The following is a 22,038-nucleotide window of genomic DNA, read 5'->3' as shown; positions in this document are numbered from 1 at the left end:
ATAGAGGGTCTAAGGATAGAGGGTGTCGTTTTTCTCATACTGATATTCTGAACAATCTGTGCTGTTGTATTTGTTGTGAAGTGTCTCTATTGTAGGCTATTTTTATTATATGTACAGCACTTTGGCTCGACCAAAAATTGTTTATAAATGTGCTCTATAAATAAAACTTGATTTGATTTGATCCCTGAAACTGGCCTTCCCGCTGTACTTCTCGGAGACTTCAACCTCCAGACAGGGAAGACTTCTGAACTAACATCTGTTTTAACCGCCTTTGCTTTCTCACTGTCTCCATCCCCACCAACTCATAACGCTGGCAATGTCCTTGATCTCATATTCTCAAGGAACTGCTCTACTTCTAACCTCTCTGTATACCCGCTTCACACATCTGATCACTTCTTCATTTCATTCTCTCTACCCCTTTCCAAACTAATCTCTTCTAATTCTGCACCTGTCAACTCTGCCGCAGAAACTCTCCTCTCTACTCTCTCTGTCCTCTCACATTTCGGCAGGCTCGTCAGTCCCCTCCTGCTCCCTGGCTAAATGAAGCACTGCGTGCTAATAGAACCATCCTTCGGGCAGCAGAGCGTAAACGGTGGAAATCCAAACACCATGACGACCTCCTAACCTATCAGGCTCTCCTCTTTCTCTGCTTCGATCTCGGAGGCAAAAAGCACTTTCTTTCAAGATAAGATCCAATATTCCAATCCCAAAAAACTATTTTCCATCTTCTCCACCCTCTTGGACCCCCCCAAAGCCCCTTCCCCCTCCTCCCTTCTGTCAAGCGACTTTGTTAACCACTTTGAAAAAAAGGTTGATGATATTTGCTCTTCTTCTTTTTCTGACTCACCTTTACTCACCACTGGGGATTTTGGGTAGTGTAGCTGCCATCCTTTACTCCGAAAAAATATTTGTTTCTCCGAATCGAAGGGGAAAAATACAAAAGCATTGCACACAATTTAAACCAATCAATGTTGTGTAATTAACAAGGATAATCTGGTGTTATTTAGTCGATGAGTAGTGCAGATATCATTGTAAAATCAATCGACAGTAAGGGGAATACTTACTTCCGGGTGTACAATTACTCTGACCAAGCGTCTCTCCTGGACGATTATGGAGTGAGAGTGTGTTGTCTGGATCCGCACCAGTCTGGTTACAAGGCAGGTCACTCAACAAACTGCCCTCCTTGCTGTCTCTGAGGAACTGCACACTGCTAAAGCAGCCTCCTTCTCCTCTGTCATCATCCTTTTGGACCTGTCTGCTGCATTCGACACGGTGAATCATCAGACCCTCCTTCGCACTCTCCAAGAACTTGGAGTTTCAGGCTCTACACTTTCCCTCCTCACCTCATACCTCAAAGACCGTACCTACAGGGTAACTTGGAGAGGGTCCGAGTCCGACCCTTGTCAATTAACTACATGGGTCTCTCAGGGCTCTGTTCCTGGTCCCCTCCTCTTCTCCCTGTACACAAACTCGCTCGGAACTGTCATTAGCCTGCATGGTTTTTCATACCACTGCTACGCTGACGACACCCAATTTATTCTGTCCTTTCCCCGCTCAGAAACCCAGGTCGTCGCCCGCATCTCTGCTTGTCTAGCTGACATATCTCAGTGGTTGTCTGCTCACCACCTCAAGCTCAACCTTGACAAGACTGAACTGCTTTTCCTTCCGGGAAAAGATTGTCCCACTCTTGACCTGACAATCAACATCGGCACCGCTATTGTTTCCCCGACTCAGACTGCAAGGAATCTGGGTGTGACCCTAGATAACAACCTGTCCTTCACTGCAAACATCGCTGCTACAACCCGCTGCTGCAGATACACTCTTTACAACATCAGGAGGATGCGTCCCCAGCTGACCCGGAAAGCGACGCAGGTTCTGGCCCAGGCTCTCGTCATCTCATGGCTAGACTACTGCAACTCCCTCCTGGCTGGTCTCCCTGCATGTGCCATCCGACCTCTGCAGCTCATCCAGAATGCAGCGGCTCGTCTGGTCTTCAACCTTCCTACATTTTCCCACACCACGCCGCTCCTCCGCTCCCTTCACTGGCTTCCGGTAACTGCTAGAATCCACTTCAAGACAATGGTACTTGCATACCATGCTGCGAATGGATCTGGCCCTTCCTACATCCAGGACATGGTTAAACTGTACACCCCAGCACGTGCACTCCACTCTGCATCAGCCCCAACAGCTCGCTGCACCCTCGCTGCGAGGGGGACCCAAGTTCCCATCAGCAAGAACACGTCGGTTTGCTATCCTGGCTCCAAAATGGTGGAATGAGCTCCCCATTGACATCAGGACAGCAGAAAGCTTGCACATCTTCCGGCGCAGACTGAAAACTCATCTCTTTCGACTCCACTTTGAGGTATAGAACTATTAACAAAACACTTATATACTAACAAAGGACTGGCTTATCTAAAGCCAGTTGAGTAGCAATTGAAATGTTTTAGCTCTATGAAACCTGATGTACTTATGATTCTGTTTTCTTCAAGTTTGTATCTTGTTGGTCGAACGCACTTATTGTAAGTCGCTTTGGATAAAAGCGTCAGCTAAATGCAATGTAATGTAACATAAATAAAAAACAAAACGGTTTTAATTAGGTCAACTAAAATATGCGTCCTGCTGTATCCTGCTACGGTCCCGCCAGCGCCTTTTCTGAACTATGGATACGTCGAACGAAAATAAAATTATTGGAGGAACACAGAGGATTTAATTCTGTGTGGACAGAGTTATCTGCTTTCACAACAAATGATGCTGGCTTACCGGTATGTTTGATAAAGGTTCAGCAGCCTTTACGTATCGAGGAAAACAACGGAAGAGGAAGACAGCTGACGATCTTCAGTCATAATTCAATCAGTAAACTCTTTTTAGGGTGCAGCTATATCTTTCAATTATTTCAAAGTGGGTCAATTTTAATTGTATTTATTTTCTTTCAAATGTGCAGAGGACTCCTCAAGTGCTGTGGTGATTTATTTTAAAGTAGGCCTGTATTTTTTTTATTCTCCTTATAAGAGTTCTTTGTTTATTATTAGAGGTTAACAGTTTTATAATGTAACAAATAATAAATGCAAAAAAACTGTAGTTTTTATCTGTGATGTAACAATATATAGAACTTTATAAGTTATCAAATGTGTTTTGCCGCTCCAGACAAAAAATGTTTTGGAAAAGGGGGAAAAATGGCTCTTTTGGTCAAAGAGGTCTTTTGGTCTAAGGCTTCAACAGTTAGATAACAGGTAACGATAGTTACGGCTGTAACTACGGTTCTATGAGTCCCGGATGACCGCCAGAGGCGGTGCTTTTAGCACTGGATATGTCCATTGCACACATGCGCAGTTCGAGTACCCAATAACAACAAAGTCACCTGTGACCCACGTGACTACGGCTACATAGGCCGGCGTCACTAGTGGATCGGTTCCCAGAATCTTCTCGCGAGCACACAATAATTCTGAGTGACCGGAAACTCTGGCGGTCATCAGGGACTCATAGAACCGTAGTTACAGCCGTAACTATTGTTCTATTTCGTCCCTACTGACCGCCAGAGGCGGTACTTTTAGCACTGGATGACTATACCAACCATGTCATGAAGAATCCGAACACTTGCTTACCTAGCTGGAAGCAGCGGAGCTCGGCAACAGGACCACGCCCAAAGAATGGGGAGTGGCAACATTGACCCGGTAGAACCTGGAGAATGTGCCAGACGATGCCCACGATGCCGCAGCGCAGATGGTCTCCAGGGACACCGCTCTCAGGGCAACCCAAGACGTTGAAATTCTCCTTGTAGAGTGAAATCTCAACCCCGATGGCGGGGGGCGGCCACTGGCCCCATAGGCATGTGAGATTGTATCCACAACCCAGTGGGACAGCCCCTTCTCGTGCCGTCATGGCAAATGAAGAGCTGCTCTGACTGTCGTATATGGGCCGTAGCACCAATATACGCCTCTTGAGCACGCACAGGGCACAGCAACTCAGGCATGCCGTTCTCCTGTGGGACGATAAAGCGCACCAGCTGGATAAGCCGATTGGAGTGGGCTAGTGGAAGCACCTTGGCAGGAACGCCACGTTCGGCCAGAGGGCAACACCCGAGCCATCGGAATTCCACCTCAGGCATGTATCGCTCACGGAGAGGTCATGTAGCTCTCCAACTCGTTTCCCTGAGGTCATGGAAAGCAGAAATGCTGCCTTTAAGGACAGCCACTTAAGCTCCACCTGGGCCAGGGGCTCAAAGGGAGGAGATGATAGGGCATCCGGCAGCAGGGGCAGGTCCCAAGCCGGAGCCCTCGGGGTGCTAGGGGGATGCTGCCTAAAGCCCCTCTCAGGAAGAGGATCACCGACCTGTGGCACCCCGCCGTGGCGCAGTCGACCCGAATATGTCGGGCAGAAATAGCAGCCACATAAATTCAGAGTGGAGTGAGAACGCCCACTGTCTAGAAGGGACTGCTGTCTGGGCAACAGCATACATGCTGTCCCAAGGAACATGCGCATTCTTGCCCCCCAGTAGGGGTAGAAAGTGAGTGAGTGCAAGCTGCACAGCCCGAAGCTCTAGCACGTTGGCATGGCGTGCACCCTCCTGGGCAGACCACTGACCCTGAACGGTCCGGCCCTGCCGTACTGCACCCCACCCTGAGAGACCTGCACCTATGGTGACGGTCTCCTGGCGGGATGGGATGGTGCCCATGGGCACGCCCATCAGGAGATAGGCCCTGCCCTTCCAGTGTGACCGAGAGTGGAGACAACGCCGCAACACCCTGACTTCCCTGCGCCTGTGCCACTTGGCATCCAAGTGAAGGCTGTTCAGCCACATCTGCATGGGGCGCAACGCCAGCGGGCCCAATGGCCGAGGCAGCCTGCCCAAGGGCCGAAGGAACTGAATATAAGGCACCATGTTGCCCGGCCCACATGGAAGTAGGCATCCCTCAAGTCCACGGCTGTGCATGTGCTGTGGTCAGCATATAGAGTGGCAGCACCTTCAGGAATCTGTTGATTCCTCTGAGGTCCAAGATCAGGCGAAATCCGCCGACTTTCTTGCTCACGAGAAAGTACGCCGAGTAGAACCCCCTGGGCTAAGCAGAGGGTCTACTGGCTTGATTGCGTCCTTGGACAGAAGGACGGACAACTCTTGGGCCAGAGCTAGGGCCTCTGCCGTATCGCTGACGACTGTCATTTTGGCCCGGCCGAAGGCTAGGGGCCGGATAAGGTAAAAACCACCCAAGGGCCGGAAGTACAGACAGCCCAGTAACTGAGCTGCTGCTGGGAAAGCAGCCGACGACCGTCCCTGAGAGTCTCGGGGCCTAACCCCCAAGCCTCCGGAGACCCCTGGGGGGCGCCGGTAAGGCTCTGAGGCACGAGGCCGCCTAGAAGGCCGGCGGCACGAAAGCCCCTGCGAGGTGGATGAGTGGGGCGCTGGGACCTGTGCAGACCACCACTGTAAGCTGGTGGCTGAGAGTGGCTGCTAGAGGGGCCCCTGGGCCTGCTGGGAGTGGGCACAGGCCTATAAAGACCCGAGAGCTGCTGCTACCTGGTATGCCTAGCTTAGGCAGCACGCTCCAGTGCCTACAGGGCAGCTGCCCCAAACAGCTCCCCTGGCTCAACTGGCTCACTACGGAGGAAATGTCTCCGACAGTGGTGACTGAGTGGGCCAAACCTGGCGACGAGTCTGCACCAATAAGGACATAACTCGTCCCCATTCCCTAGACATTAGGGCAAAGGCTTACAGTGATGCATCACTGAGGCCCAGCAAAGAAGGCTCAGCCGGAGCCTGCTGCAGAGAGGTAGAGAAAGCCAGTATCAGATGGGAGAGGGAGTTCCCGTGCCGCTGTGTCGTAGGCCCTACAGAGCAGCTCGTTTGTGACCCTGCACTGAGGCCGAGGACACCTGGCATCAGGAGCCGGAATCTGGGAGGCGATGGCAGGCTCAATGGATGGCAAGCGACCCAGCCCCACCCTCGCCGGATCCTGCCTGGCAGCAGAGTGGGAGAGGGCCCTGGTGTCTCTCCAGCCTGCATGGAGCTCCCTCAGGTACTCCTCTGAAGGAGGAACAGTGGGAGTGAAAAGGGGCAGGGTTATGCCTGAAAAAGGCACTAGCCTGAGCCGAGTCGGCCTGCGGAACCTGAAGCTGCAAGCGTACCAGGGCCACACAAATAATGGCCGCCATGAAGGCGTCCTCTGTGCCCTGCAGAGAGCTCTGAGCAGAGGAGTGGGAAGCCTCCTTGGGGGTGAGCGGGGCCCCGCCCCCCCCCCCTTCATAGAAGAGGTTTGTCCGGAGCCACTAGCGACATGGCATCCTCAAGTAGAGGTGTGGCAACCGAAGGAGGGCCAGGCGGCAAGCTAGTAGCCCCCGCACCGGCCCCTGGCTGAAGGGCCAACAGGAGCGACTTCGTCTGCTCCATGACGGCAGCTAACCGACCCACCTTAGAGGACAGCCTGTTTCTAGCCCTATACCTGGGGGGTGAACCCATAGCCATCCCTCCATCAAGTCGCCGGGAACGGTCAGACTGAGCTGGAGGAAGTTGTGACGAGGAGAGGTGCCACCTCTGCGACTCTAGCCACTCTGAGCGCCCCCATACAGGCGCTACATGAATGAGCCAGTCTATAGGTAGCCAGATGCAGCGAGTGGGCGCGAGAACACAGCCTTCCCCAGCTACCTGCTGAACGGAAAGAGTAGAGCAATGCTCCTACTCGCCGAAAACAAAGAGGGATGTAACCACACCCATGTTACCGGCAGAGGGAGCGGGAGCGACAGCACTGCCTTCACCTGGATTAAATAAAGACGTTTAACAGGATAGCTTAGCCGGGCGGCTGCTGCTAGAATCAAGCAACACGTTTACCAGGAGCGGGGGCGAGAACACTGCCTTCACTGGTTGAGTTCATAACGAATGCCAGGTGCAGCGTACCCGGGAGCGGGTACGAGAACACAGCCTTCACCGGCTACCTGCTGAACGCAAAGAGTAGAGCGATGCTCCTACTCGCCGAACACAGAGAGGGATGTAACTACACCCATGTTACCGGCAGAGGGAGCGGGAGCGGGAGCGAGAGCACTGCCTTCACCTAGCTGGATTAAATAAAGAAGCTTAACGGGGCAGCTTAGCCAGGCGGCGGCTGCTAAGAATCAAGCAGCACGTCCACCAGGAGCGGGGGCGAAACACACTGCCTTCACTGGATGATTTAAACAACGAAGTTCAACAGAACACGCCAGATGTTAGCCAAGCGGCCGCAGCTAACAATCAGAGCAATACGTTGCAGGGAGCGGGAGCGAGAACACTGCCTTCACCAGCTGAGTTTAAATAAAGAAGCTTTAACAAAACATGCAAGATGTTAGCCAAGCGGCTGCTGCTAACAATCAAAACAATACGTTACCGGGAGCGAGAGCACTGCCTTCACCAGCTGAGTTTAAATAAAGAAGCTTTAACAAAACATGCAAGATGTTAGCCAAGCGGCTGCTGCTAACAATCAAAACAATACGTTACCGGGAGCGAGAGCACTGCCTTCACCAGCTGAGTTTAAATAAAGAAGCTTTAACAAAACATGCAAGATGTTAGCCAAGCGGCTGCTGCTAACAATCAAAACAATACGTTACCGGGAGCGAGAGCACTGCCTTCACCAGCTGAGTTTAAATAAAGAAGCTTTAACAAAACATGCAAGATGTTAGCCAAGCGGCTGCTGCTAACAATCAAAACAATACGTTACCGGGAGCGAGAGCACTGCCTTCACCAGCTGAGTTAATAATGAAGCTTAACAGTACACACAATACGTTAGCCAAGCGGCTGCTGCTAACAATCAAGCGAGATCAAGGCAAACACAAATGTTTAAGACCAGATAACTAGCTTCTAAAGAAGAGAACAGCACAGAGCCGTAGTTACAGCAGTAACCATGGCCAGTGCTTACACGGCATAGAACCGTAGTTACAGTAATAATAATAATAATACATTGCATTTCGAAGCGCTTTTCCAGGTGCTCAAAGACGCATAGTAGTAACTATGGCCAGTATTTACACGGCTTAGGCCCGTAGTTACAGTAGTAACTATGGCCAGTAGTTTACACGGCTTAGAACCGTAGTTACAGTAGTAACTCTGGCCAGTACTTACACAGCTTAGAACCGTAGTTACAGTAGTAACTGTGGCTGGTGCCTAAAAGTGTCAGCCAACGGCTGCACCCTAGATAATATAATATTGGGTGGATGAAATCCTCTTTAATGGCCACACATTCAGAGCACACAGCACACAGTGAAGATTGTTCTCTGCATATCATCATAGTACAGTAGTAGTAGACTAGAGTCTAGTACTAGGAGCAGTAAATACCACGATATAGCGCTAATGCAATCAAAACCATATGTTACCAGGAGCGGGAGCGAGAGCACTGCCCTCACCGGCTGAGTTAAATAATGAAGCTTAACAGTACAATCAAGCAACCAAGTAAAAACCCAATGTTAAGACGAGATAATTAGCTTCTATGGAATAGAACAGCCCACATAAAACCGTAGGCCATGGTCACAGTAGTAACCATGGTCAGTGCTTACATGGCCTAGGACCGTAGTTACAGTAGCAACTATGGGCAAACAAGGGCAATATATGGCACACTGGGCTTTCCATACTAAATTGAATGAGAGACGCAGCTAAAGCTGGGACTCAAATGCTAATGATAGCTCGGGCACAATGTCACAAGCAGAACTTTCAAAATAGCATAATAAGGGCAACATTATGGGAGAGGAAGCGGGAACACTATCGTCACCAGAAAGTCTAAGCCAAACAATATATAAGACAGCAATCAGGACAACTTAGCTGGGAGAGGGTGCGGGGACACAGCCATCACCAGCAACAAGTTGACACAAACCTGTCCGTCGAGCAGTGGTGGCGCCAGAGTATTTTTGTTGTTACTACTGTAACTACGGTTCTATGCCGTGTAAGCACTGGCCATGGTTACTGCTGTAACTACGGCTCTGTGCTGTTCTCTTCTTTAGAAGCTAGTTATCTGGTCTTAAACATTTGTGTTTGCCTTGATCTCGCTTGATTGTTAGCAGCAGCTGCTTGGCTAACGTATTGTGTGTACTGTTAAGCTTCATTATTAACTCAGCTGGTGAAGGCAGTGCTTCGCTCCCGGTAACGTATTGGTAACCAGTGCCTTACTCCTCTGCTTATTGATAGCCAGCAGGCCCAGGTTGCTGTTCCGTGCATCACCACTGCTGTTTCTTAGATAATTATTGATGCGACGGAGACAGGAAAAGCTGCGTTCGCAGCCAGCAAAGGGCAGAGTCAGGGAGATGCATATGAGTCTGTAAATCTGTAAAGGCATCCTTGTAGGGTGGCATTAAAGCGCCTGTTCGACTTGTTGTACCTCAATGCGAGGGCATTTAAGAACAAATCTATCCATCCGAAATATACAATTAATCCTAGAAGTTCTGCTGTCTGTCTGCAATTTACTCGGCGAGAGTTTGGGGACTTTTCACTGTGAACGTGACGTATCGACGTATCAGTAATGCAGGATGCAGCAGACCCAACGTTTCGTGGCTCTGATTGGCTGTAGGTCTATTCAAATTGCATTCGGAGGCATTTTGATCTGACCGCGGCCGCGCTGATTTCCACACCTTTTAGTGTATAAAACTCCCCCACTACTTAGACTATTCCTTACACCCCTCTAGCATAAACCCAATGGTCTCAACCATATTGCGTCAGTAATGTGCACTTCAGGATCAGTTTGTGTGTTGTGGACATGACCGGTAGATTTTCGCAATCCGTGTTTACAACATGCTTACTTTAACATAATTTGTCATGGTCGGGCTAAGGTAGGGAAAAGCCATTTATTGGTATGGCTGTAGCCTACCCCAGCCATACCCTGGCGCCGCCACTGCCGTCGAGGCTCTGCACAGCCGGTCACAGCTCCTGGAGGACGCGTTAACAAACCGTAGCTCCGACTGTCAGTCGTGAAGCTGCAAGCGGCCAGCTGCTTGCAGAGAAATCCCTCAGATCAAACGTTCAAACCCGAACGCTGTAGGCTACAAGAATGTAGCCGCGGTACTCTCGCGAAGCGAGAAGATAAAAAGGGAACCGATCAACTAGTGACGCCGGCCTATGTAGCCGTAGTCACGTGGGTCACAGGTGACTTTGTTGTTATTAGGTACTCGAACTGCGCATGCGTGCGATGGACATATCCAGTGCTAAAAGCACCGCCTCTGGCGGTCAGTAGGGACAAAATAGAACTGGTAATTTCATCATAGACTTCTATACAATCTGACTCCTTTTTGCAATCAGTGGGGCACCCACTGCGAGATATTAAAGACTATGCAAGTTTAACGCACTTCAGCATTGCCTATATTTTTGATAAGCAATACAAATAAGTAAAATTACATTGTTGAAACATTTAGGAATAGTTTCTATGAGAATCTACTGGCAGAGGTGGGTAGTACATTTACAATGTTGAGGTACTTGTACTTAACTTTAGTGTTTCCATTTAATTCAACTTTCTACTCCTATCCCTCGACATTTAAATACGGAAATAATGTAATTTTATTCCAGTACATTCATTAAACAGCTTTAGCTACTATTAGCTAAATGTATCTCAAACAATTAAACGAGGGGACCAACTCTTTAAGTCACAAAACAGTCAAATCATATAAATACAATTAAACTTGTAAAATGCTTCTTAATGCATTAATATATCTAGAAATGTCACATACATATGTACATTTAAGTACATTTTGCTGATAATACTGTTGTACTTTTACTTAAACATTTTGAATGCAGGACTTTTCCTTGTAATGAAATATTTTGAAACTAGGGTATCTGTACTTGTACTCAAGTAAAGCATCTTCATACACCTATGTCTACTGGTGGTGAGCAATTAACAGGGGAGAGGAGAAAATAAACAAAATGCTCAGAAAGTTACACAAAACAAATGAATAAAATGTGTGCAGGAAATGTCTTACACTGGATTTGTTGCACCATTGTTGACTAAAGAGTTGCCGATGTGGACCTGTGCCCCCAAAAGGCTTTGAAAACAGCAGTCTCCTCTGTTGGAGATGATGACGGAGGTGACGACGTAGGGCTCCAGCAGGTCCACTCTCCACCAGGGGTTGCTTTCTGCATCAGTGTGGGTGCACGATCCAGAAAAAAACATATTGTCACGGTTTCCATCAATAGCGTTGCTGGCAGATCCAAATGCGAAAAAGAAACGGTGTGACTGGGTCGCTTTTCCACGCAAAGCCACGTTTTCTAGAAAAGAAACAGTTGAATATACCATTATAATAAACACATTGGAAAATGGTTTAAGCTACATTAGTTTTCCAACAGATAACTGGTCCTGAATATTCAACGCACAACAACTAAAGAAAACAGAAAATAGAAAAAACACAAATTACAAACGCGAGAAATGCTGCACGTTTCTCAGAAAGTAAATTATGACTTGATATTAAAACTGTGAACGGTGATCATTAAAAACTATTCCCTTGTGAGTTGGGTTACGCTTTCTGAATTTGCAGCATGTTGCCTCAGCGTGCACATGCTGCCAACTTGATAAAGATGTTTATCGGTGTTTTTATGTCTATGCAGTGTTTTATTTCCAAACGCTGAACATGTGCTGATGAATTGGAGATTTAATGTGTTTTCTGTATTTGTTTGTGTTGCTTTGCTGGGATTTCTTACATGGCGATGTGTTCACATTTACATTCAAACAGTATTACCACAATAACAATAACTAGTTATTGGAGCAGCAAAACATACAGTATATATACAGGGGTGCACATAACTTGTACGCGCTACGCAGGTACGCATGCGCGGCACACATCTGAATTGCGTAACGTCACTTGTATCACAAAACATCTAAACAAAACACATATTTCATCTACACGTGTTCCTTGTCAACAGTCAATGGAGTAAACTACGGGACATCTAAAAAAAAAAAAGACATTAAGCAGCTACGTTGCCGTTTCGCTCCCTGCAAAAACTCTTCGGACTTGTGACTGACTGAACTGGGTTCTGGCCGAGCCGCGCATGACATAACCGACGGACCTGTGAAGCTTTACAGGAGGCAGAGGCTTAGATCACCGGACAATAGAGTTGGTCGCCGTGTGTACAGACAGGGTTAACGTCGGTATGAAAAACAGAATTGTGCCAAAACTCCGCCAACTGGCTGCAGTGGGAGACTCCCCTGTGCACATTCTGTGCCCCGCGCACACACTGGAGAACTGCGCAAAATCATCACAACGTTCACGCTCTGTGGTCAAGCTGCTGCAGTTTTATTTACAACAAAGTGGAGTAAAACACACAGTTCCAAACGTACTCAGGGTCAGGGGCGTCGCCTGGATCTTGGTCTTCCCCCTGTCCATGTATGCATTTTTATTTGAGGGATGTCTCCCTTTCCTCTCTGACACACCCTGTACTGGGTGTCCTGTCAGCTCTGCGCGCTGCGCGTTCACGTTGAGAGCAGGGAAGGGAGGGGCTGCAGCCAGGGCACGTACGGGAGTGCAGCGGTGCACGTGTGGGGATGTCTGACAAAATTACAACGCGCATTTGGGGCATTGTTGTATGTTTTTTACAGTTTTTTTTTTTTTTTTTACAGTGTACTGTATGTGGCTCATGGTAACAAAGATCAATTCTGGATTAAAAGCTTCTAATACGAACTTTCAAAAGGGCACATTGCTGTCTAGAGGGCAAAACGGGCAGGTGCTCAAGCACTACCTAGAGTCTATGTGTGCACGTCTCTGGTCTGAGGCCATCTTAATATTCAATAAACTATGAATGTTTTATATCCATGTAACGGGAAGAAACTCAGCTAACTGATCTTTTTTTCTTTTTTTAAAGATCCACAAAGCTAGCGCTGAGCCTATGAATTAGCCACGAGCGAAAAATGCTAACGGCGTGTTGCACAGAAACTCACTCATAACCAGGCCCACCTTAACCTGCCATCAGGCCCTGGGGCTTTATAGGCCCCCTATTTAAACAACAAATGAAAGTCATGTATAGCCTCGGCAGGCTCTGTGATCGCACTTCTCCACTCTGCTCTACGCGCGCCTGGTCCTCTCCTCCAAATGAGTGACGTATCGGGCCTCCCTCATGTATTTGTCCGGTTGCCGTTGGCTCCCCTCCACGTAGCAAGTCCTCGTCGTCCTCTCCATCTCCTCCAACAGATAATGTCCCTCCTGTCTGTTTTTCCTCTCCCGCTACTCCATCGCTATCAGAACCAGACGGCCTACTTGGCTCCGAGGCCCCGCAGCCGGCACCGCTGCCGCTCGGTATAGAACTCATCTGTCCTTCCTCCTCTTCCTGGCCTACAGGTTTAAAATAACCTGTAAGCATTTTTTGTAATAGCTGCTTGTCTCGAAACTCTTTTTCCCTCAACAATTTCCTTTCCCGAGCGCCACTCTCAAACTTTTTCTTCTCAAACTTTTTCTCCTAAACAACCTTCATCTGTCACTCAATCACTCGCAATTTGAATAAGTCACATGTGAAACATATTCTCATTCGGATTGGCTGTTAAGTGGTGCCCACGGACTGTTACGGAGTCATCATGTTTGAGAAAAATCTCTGGAATCCATCGATCTGATTGATTAGCGGAGCAAATGATCAAAATACTACGGAGGGAAGATATTTTCGTTTGGATTACTGGTCTGGGGGAAGCTTGCGAGTGTGTGTGTATACTTGTGTGTGTTTGTGTATTATTGCGTTTGTGTGAATTGTGTTTGTTTCCCGGGTAAAACACTCACGAGAAACACAGGCTGTTGTTATGCCTGCTGTGACGACAAGTTACTCCGTTCTCCGCTTGTAATTATGCCGTTACAAGCTTCAACGTTCTATTTATTATCTGAATTTGCCGAAACAAGTTTAATATTCTGAAAGCCAAGACTTTGTTTACTTGAAACCGGATGAAAACAAACTGTAACGGACCCTGCCGTGTTATCTATGATTACTATACGCCTTACATTCATAATGTCAGCCGGAGGGAGGGGGAGTGAGTGGCGAGTGAGAGCTTCATCTTCCCTTTACAAGCTTCAAAAATGTATTTATCGTGTGATTTTGGAAATAAAAGTTTCATATTCTGAAAGCCAAGACTTTGTTTATTTAAATGTTTTTTTAAAACATCCGAAATAAAAAACTTTTTATTTTAATTAAATTGTTTTTTAAACTTTTGTATTGGCTCATGATAGGCCCCTGATCTCCGTAGTCCCCTGGGCTTCAGCCCAGGTCAGCCCGTGCATTAAGGCGGCCCTGCTCATAACACCCGTATTACTTATTGTAGCTGCACGGCCAACCCATCGATTCGGATCGTGAAATGACACAGAATCGGTACATACATCATCACTCCATGATAAGAACTCGTGAAGCTATTAACAAGAACAGATATCAAAACATGTGGCGCTAAATAACTAAAAACGGCAACATGGCTCACCTTGGTCGTTGTCTGGTCAAAAGTGGTCTTCAATGGCATTAAAACGATAACAACGTTGCTGAAGTTATTCCATAGGTTAATCCAATGTGTCTGTGTCCCTTTGAAATTATTTCTGATAATCCATAAGCAATAAACCTGCTTTTCCTTTTTCAGATGTCAAAGCGTGAGCTAGGTTCGCTCTCATGCAAAACTGCATTCGCAAAGCCCCCACTTTTTTTTGTTAACGTGTGTGTCTATGTGGAAATCCTCCTTCAATTCTATTGGCTCTAACGGTTAAAAAGAGATGTCAATCACAAAAATCGACCAATGGGTTCCAGAGAAACGGAAAAAACGCCCATTTCCACCCAAATCACCTCAGAGGTGGAGTTTTATTTGCTAAACCTCTCGAAAAAGGTCAAATGTCACTTGTTTTGCATCAATCTTGATACAGGGTATGATAGGCCCCAATCCAATATGAAAAAACATTGAAACTTGTTTATTTATTTGTTTTTGGTTCATTTATAGTTGTGAGTGTGTCTGGGCTCCTGAATCAGCCTCACCCGTCTCCCCCCTATCCCCCTGCTCCTCTTTGAGGCAGCAGCAAAGACTAGTTTTAGCTCTCAACAAGTTCATAAAGTGTATCTTACCTTTTTTCACCTAGTTAACATTTTATTTTTTATTATTCATGCATATTTTACAAATCACTCCCCCTTCAAATGGAAATATGTTTTTACTTAAATGGTGACCAAACCGTTTGAGACCCACAGAGAACTTAGACTAGGTTAACTATCTAAACACTGAGAGAGTCCTTTCCCTCACCTGAGCTGTAGTTATCAGTCTCTCAGTCTGACAGCAGAGGACTCTCCCCCCACCTTGTTGACAGCTCATTATATCCGTTAGCGCAGCTAGCTAGCACCAGATGGTAACAACAACAATACACGTAACCGGTGCGCATGCTTTCTCTCTCTCGCTCGCACCACACATACACACCCTCCCGAGCTTGAATGACACACAGAGACCAATCGAGGGCATTAGTGTATGATCTGTATGAAAGTGGCCATGTCGGCAGGCCACATAGACAGCCAGTCACCCTCTGTGAGGCAGAGTCAGACCCACATTTGCGCAGCGTTGCGTTCACAATACATACATTAAAAAAAGAAATTCCTCAGGCCAGCAGGCCACTTAACAGGCCAGGCCATCGGGAAACCTCCCGGTCCTCCCGATGGCCAGTCCGGGCCTGGCTCAGTGCTTAACCTGTTAAGCCCTGAGACTGTTTTTCAGGTCTCAGGCTCGAAAAAGAGTTTTGTGTCACACAGAACGATTTTAAAAGCAATGTATTTCTATTGGTAGTATGTTTCATGCCTGCAACACATATTTGTGTCCGGTCGGGTCTTGGAAGACCGGAAGCTGTGGGGTTGATAAAAACATCTCTTTACTCAATATTAAGCCACGATTATTGTTTTTATTTTAAATCGTATAATGTCGGACTTTTTTTGTCGTCTGTGAGGAAAATAAATGGGGCTCAGAGCCTCAGAATACTGAAATCTGTATTTTTAAAATATTTGTTTCCTTCTAATTTGTTATTATTTTCTAAATAACACACTGTTATTTACTCAACAATAACACACAATTATCCTTGTTTTTATTTATTTGTTTAATTCCATAATCTCTGGCTTTGTTGGCGTCCGTCAGGAACTGAATATCAAAATAACCGGAAACAGACGTAGGCCTATAAGGGATATTTCGAGCATCATTGCGATACACAGCCACTGAACTGCTTACCCAATATCCTCAGCTATGATTTAAGCTCGCTGATTGGATTGTTTAGCCGCAATGCACGTATGGATATGGTGTTTGGGATATGAAATCCGAAAAATATTTCGGAGTTTAGGATGGCAGAAGACACTACACTACCAATAACTCCCAGCTATAGTTTAGTTTAGGACTACTGTCCCTGCAATCTTCAAGCTCTGGTATTGGATGTTGGAGTGGCAGTGCGCCAAGGTTACACCGAGCGTCAAACAGCTGTTTGAAAAGGAACGAAACCACGCCAGACTATCCAAAACTGGAATAACTCGACCCCCCCCCCAGAACTACACATGCTGGCTATTGTGTTTCGCAAAATGTTCTATGGGACGTCTCTACTGAACGTTTTCGTTTTTCCCACAATTAGAAGTTGCAGGTATCGGGGGGGGGCGGTGTAGAACAGGTTAAATACGATTAGAAAAGGGTTTGAAAAGAAAAACTGTAGGCGCATCATCACAGATGAGTAAGGGGGCTCTTCTAGAATGGAGAGCAGCTCAAGGGGTAAACGAGACAAAAAAGTTTGGGAACCACTGATCTAGATAATTAAACTTTGTATAAACCTGCTTTTCTTGCTAATGGACAGCCTTACATTCACTTCCCTGTTATGTTTTATAGTGAACACGTCATATATAAGCGATTCATACTCACGATAAGTGGAGGCAGAGCACGTCTCCATGAGGATCATGAGAAGGAAAACACTGAGTTTCATCATTCTGGATGAGACCTAGGATAGTCATTAATAGAATATATTTAACATAAAACATGTTTCTTTGTTATTTCTGAAAGCCATCATTTAAGAAATGAAAATCAGATCTAAGTGTATTGAAATAGTTCGATTTCAACATTAAGACCATGATCCCGCCCCTTATGTATTTGACCAATGGGAAGTAAAGGTTAAAGTTGCACATATTTAATACTACTGTTAATTAAATTAATGTTACAATTTGAATGTATACTTTATGATGAAGACCTTTCACGAAGAAGAACGAATAATACTATTTTAAATAATCAACAACGGGGAAGAGCATGGTGAAATAGGGTTAGTGGCTCAGTCAGTAGGGGCTTGGACTGTGAGCCGTAGGATCGCCGGTTCAAGTCCCCGACCAGACCTAAATATGGAGTGTGGACTGCTACTTGGAGAGGTCCCAGTTCACCTCCTGCCCTGCTGTGGTGCCCTTGAACAAGGCACCGGACACCCCCCCTTCCCCATTGCTCCCCGGGCGCTGTACAATAGCTGCCCACTGCTCCTAGTACTAGACTCCTTGTACTAGGATGGGTTAAAAGCAGAGAACACATTTCACTGTGTGCTGTGTGCTCTGCATGTGCATGTGTTAAAGAGGGTTTCATCCCTCCGATTCTATCTATCTGTCTAGATCCTTGACTTTGATTGGATATTCCTTCTCTGAGATTACATGATATTTCGTAACCTATCTGTAAGATACAAAACATCCCTGACACACCGGGGACACATATTTATGTATAACATACATCAAAAAGTGCAACACACAATGAGGTGACAGGTCAAAATGCATCAGAGTGCATTGAGAAAGTGCTGCAGAGAGCAGGAGTTTGCTTCCTAAAAATATTTGTTTCAAAGACTTCCACTGAGCAGGTATCCCTGATGTCTCTAGGTATTTTGTTCCATAGCTTTGGGGCATAATTAACGAAAGCTGCATCACCAAACGTCTTTTTGCGGCTGTTTCTGGGAACCTCTAACAAACCAGCAGCAGAGGAACGCAGTGTTCTTGACGGCTTGTGGCTGACAAGGGAGTTAGCAATATAGCTAGGTCCTTGCCCATTAAGGGCCTTATATGTCAGGAGGTTGACCTTAAAATCAATCCTAAAGTAAACAGGAAGCCAGTAAAGAGCAGCTAAAACTGGACTAATGTGTTCTCTCTTCTTAGTTCTGGTTATCCGCAGAGCTGCAGAGTTTTGGTTGAGCTGAAGTCTGTCAGTCGTTTTTTCGGGTGGTCACTAAAAAGTGCATTACAGTAGTCCAGTTTGAAAATAATACTTCTTAATACAAAATGTTTGAAACATACAAGATTTTTAAATAAACTAGTAAGAATGAGAATTGAAATGCTTACCCTGATTCCCGGTGAGGTTTTGTCCCAACAAAATAACTGAGTCAAAGTTACTTGATCTCAGAACTTCAAGAAGTGTCTGTAGATAAAAACCCTTAAAGCTGAGCTATTTGTCTGATATCTTCCCCCAAAGTCAATCAATAATCATGATCAGCATCCAATCACTGAATACCATGTAGTATACTCCCAGGCACATGAACCCAGTTATTGTCATTAGATCAAGGTTCCAGTAGTTATCTAACGACACACTGATGAACAACAGTTTCATTTAACTAGGTTTTAGTTTATCACATTGACATATATATATATATATATTATATAGATATATATATATTGTCTCATAGCTACAAATGCAAGATAAATATATGTTTATATGATGCTGTGTGGGAAAAGTACTCAGATCTTAGTAAAAGTAGAAGTGGCAGAGTGTAGGAAAACTCTGTTACAGTTAAAGTCCTGCATTCAAAATATTTATATATTTATTTACACTGAGGCACACACACAGTGGCGGTGACCCTGGAATGAGATCACAGTGACACAAACACTGACACAGCACACAGGTGCAAACAAAGGCAATTTAATGTTGCGCCCTCAATCAGATCCATGCACGAGATAAGGATCGGTGTACAAACACAGAGGAGCCGCTCGATCCCTGACAATGGCACCGTGACCTTTCAGAGAAACATTCCTCACACACCGAAGCAGCAGAGATGATGTGCGGCTGCTCGGGATGAAGAGGGATTAGTGCTCACTGCTGCTAATCAAATGGAAGAGCAGAAGAAAGGTGGGAGAAATAATTGAGTTAGTGGAGCTATTGAAGGACACCGGCGGCTACAGCTGAGGCTCAATGCTGAGTACAGTGAGGCACAAACATGGTGTCCCAGTGGCGGCTGGTGGAAAATATATTTGGTGGGGCTGTTGATATAGTGAGTAAAACATTTTTTTTTTGATGACCCCTTAAATTAGGACTTCTGGTGATGTAATGGCGCGTTTCCAGTGCAGCGCGGAGCTCGCTTTAAGCGTGCAGAGCCGTGCGGGGCCCGTTTTTGGTTGCGTTTCCACTTGGCCTAGTACCGGCTAGCGGGTCCTAATTCACAGTTTTCTGGCCCCATAAAATCGTGGTTCTAGGGGCAGGAACAACCAGGCTGAGTCGGGCTGCGTATGCTAAACTAGAGAGAGAATCGCTGGCAAGGGGGCTACAAATACAACCAGATGAACATATTTTACTGTGATTTAATTGTAATACACGTTTCAAAATGATGCCGAATTAACAACATACTGATACCGGTTAGTAAAAACCATGAATTAAGGCTTTGACAAGTCTGCAGACAGACGGCAGGCGAAAAACCCTTTTAAAATGCGTGTTTTCTAAATGGAGCTTGGCTAAGCTAACATTATATATGTTCCGTTATATATGCTCCGACCGTCCATACTCACAACAACGGCCTAAGGAAACTAAGATGTGCCAATAAACATTTTAACAATTTATGCAGAATCCTATGGGTGACGTCACGGACACTACGTCCATTTATATATACAGTCTATGGTTTCAACACACAAACACCGCTCATTCACAAAAAAACAACTGTTTCTAACTCACTCATCAATACAGAATTTAATGCAAACACATGCAGCCTTTTGAATTGTGTTCATACATGGTAGTTGATTTAGCTAGCAAAAAAATATCCGCTATAATGTATATCAGACATCTCTTTCCCAATTTAAGTCAATGTAAAAAAGTATTTTTGGGCCAAATGACGTCACAGACTGATCCAGAAGTTGTAGCAGGCCTACCACTGTTTGGCCACTAAGATAATTTGTGCACTAACTGTGTCACCGGTTAAAAATAAATCATGGTGACGACCAGACACATCATCTTCTTGTTTTCAGCAAAAAAAAGCAAACAATAATATTTCCTAAAATGTAAAAGTGTGTTGGAGAAATGGAACAGTAGGACAGTATACATGCTTTAACCCTTATTATTCTAATATTAACATCCGTTAGAACTTTTGATTAAGATGTCGTTTTCTTAACCTCTTAAGCCCGAAGGTCCCCCCAGTGGACCCCTCCCACCGTTTTTTTACGAGACATTTATGAAACTATTAATGTTTCATACCGTTTTAAAGGTAAGAAACTCCGCTAACTGACAATAAGAACAATTGTTAGCTAAAAAAAACACAAGAGTAATACCAAGCCTTTGAATTAGCATTGAGCGAAACAATTCTAACTAATGCTAACGCTTTTTTACACAGAACTCACGGTAGAAATGTGTCACAATCTTAAGGAGAACCCAAATGCAGCACTCGTGAAACCAAGGAGAATTGGCAATATACTTTATTGGAGCTTCCACTGGATCGGAGGAATACCAACCGGGCAGTTTAACGCACCGGAGGACAGCGGGCAGAAGGTGAGTCAGGGACAGGCAGAGGGTCAGGGAGTAAGCGAGGCGGTCAGCGTGGATACAGGCAGGGTCGGATAACAGGCCAGACAGGATAGTCGAGGGACAGGCAGGATCAGGAAACAGGCAGGGCAGGCAGGTCGGGGACAGGCAGGGTCGGAACCGGGTAGGCAATCTAGTTTTGAACGCGGGAGAGACAAGCATGAGGCAAAGTACAATCTGGCAAAGAGTGTGTGTAAGGTGCGGGTTTAAATACTGGCAGAAGCTAATGGGTGCAGAAGAGAAAGAGAGTGAGTTAACGAGTGGGTGTGGAAAACAGGTGAGACAGGTGAATGAAAAACTACTGGTGAATGATGGAGCAGACTATGACAAAATGCCCTTATTACTATCTTAACTGCACAAACAAGATATATACGATTTAAAGCTGAGACTCCACAGATTCCACACATGTAATGTTATCACTGTACGACCTCGAATTCCTGGAGCTATCAGCCAGAAAAGAGAAAGTAAACAACATCCGGTTTCAAAAATATTACAATAATTACGTCTTACCTTTTTTGATTTGTTATCAAAAGTTGTGTTCAACGGAATAAAAACGCCGCTCAAGGTTAATCCATTTTATTTGTGTCACGTAGACATTTTTACTGATAATCCATCATCATATCTATGGAAATATACTGGGTATAACGTTTTGCCGTCCAGGCTTGTACTTTCAGATATGTTTCGTTTGCTTCTCTATTACGTCCACAATGGTAATGTGTACGTGGATTTGGGAACTGCCCATCGATTCTATTGTATGTAATGGTTAAGAAAAAGGTGTAAATCACCCAAATCGACCAATGGTTTCCAGAGATATGGTCCTGCGTAAAGTATAAAGAATGCCAGCCAGCTTAAGTACATCATGCAGGAGACTTTACTTATTGTTTACTACGTAAGGAAGCAGGAATTGCAGGACCCAGAGCAGCACGGAGCACAGAGCGGACAGCAGATAACGGAATTGCAGATGTATTGCTTATAGATTATCAGAACATTCAAAGGGGACACAGACACATTGGATATTAACCTATGGATTAACTACATCATTGTTTTTATCGTTTTAATGCCATTGAAGACCAGTTTAGACGAGACAAAGAGGAAGGTGAGCCATGTTAGCCTAGCGCATTAGCGCTAGCGCCACTTGTTTTGATGTACGTTTTTGTTGATAACGTCGCAAGTTTGTATCTTTCAGTGTTGAGGTGGGCACCGTTAGATTCTGTGTCTTTACGATCATAAACAATGTGTTGGATGTGCAGCTAGGATAAGAAATAAGGGAGCTAGGACAACCTGATCTCACCAGAATGCGTGACTCCACCACAACTTCTTAACACCACAATGCGTGGTGGAGTCACGGACTTTGTTACAT

At 45.7% G+C, this 22,038-nt stretch overlaps 1 protein-coding gene across 1 annotated transcript in view; it reads right to left on the bottom strand.

The window, feature by feature from the left end:
• The window catches only part of LOC117460795 (fucolectin-1-like), a 28,129-nt gene extending 9,791 nt beyond the window's left edge, over window positions 1-18,338 (bottom strand). Inside the window, exons 1-3 of the mRNA XM_034102372.1 lie at window positions 18,242-18,338; window positions 16,803-16,878; window positions 10,912-11,197 (exon numbers count right to left, since the gene is read on the bottom strand). Of these exons, the coding sequence (XP_033958263.1) occupies window positions 10,912-11,197; window positions 16,803-16,866 (350 nt within the window). The 5' untranslated portion in view covers window positions 16,867-16,878; window positions 18,242-18,338. The remainder of the gene's footprint in view (window positions 1-10,911; window positions 11,198-16,802; window positions 16,879-18,241) is intronic.
• Window positions 18,339-22,038: the final 3,700 nt, after the last annotated feature.

Source organism: Pseudochaenichthys georgianus, chromosome 16, assembly GCF_902827115.2.
Source record: "Pseudochaenichthys georgianus chromosome 16, fPseGeo1.2, whole genome shotgun sequence".
Classification (NCBI taxonomy): Eukaryota; Metazoa; Chordata; class Actinopteri; order Perciformes; family Channichthyidae; genus Pseudochaenichthys; species Pseudochaenichthys georgianus.
This window is presented reverse-complemented; position numbering and strand designations above follow the sequence as displayed.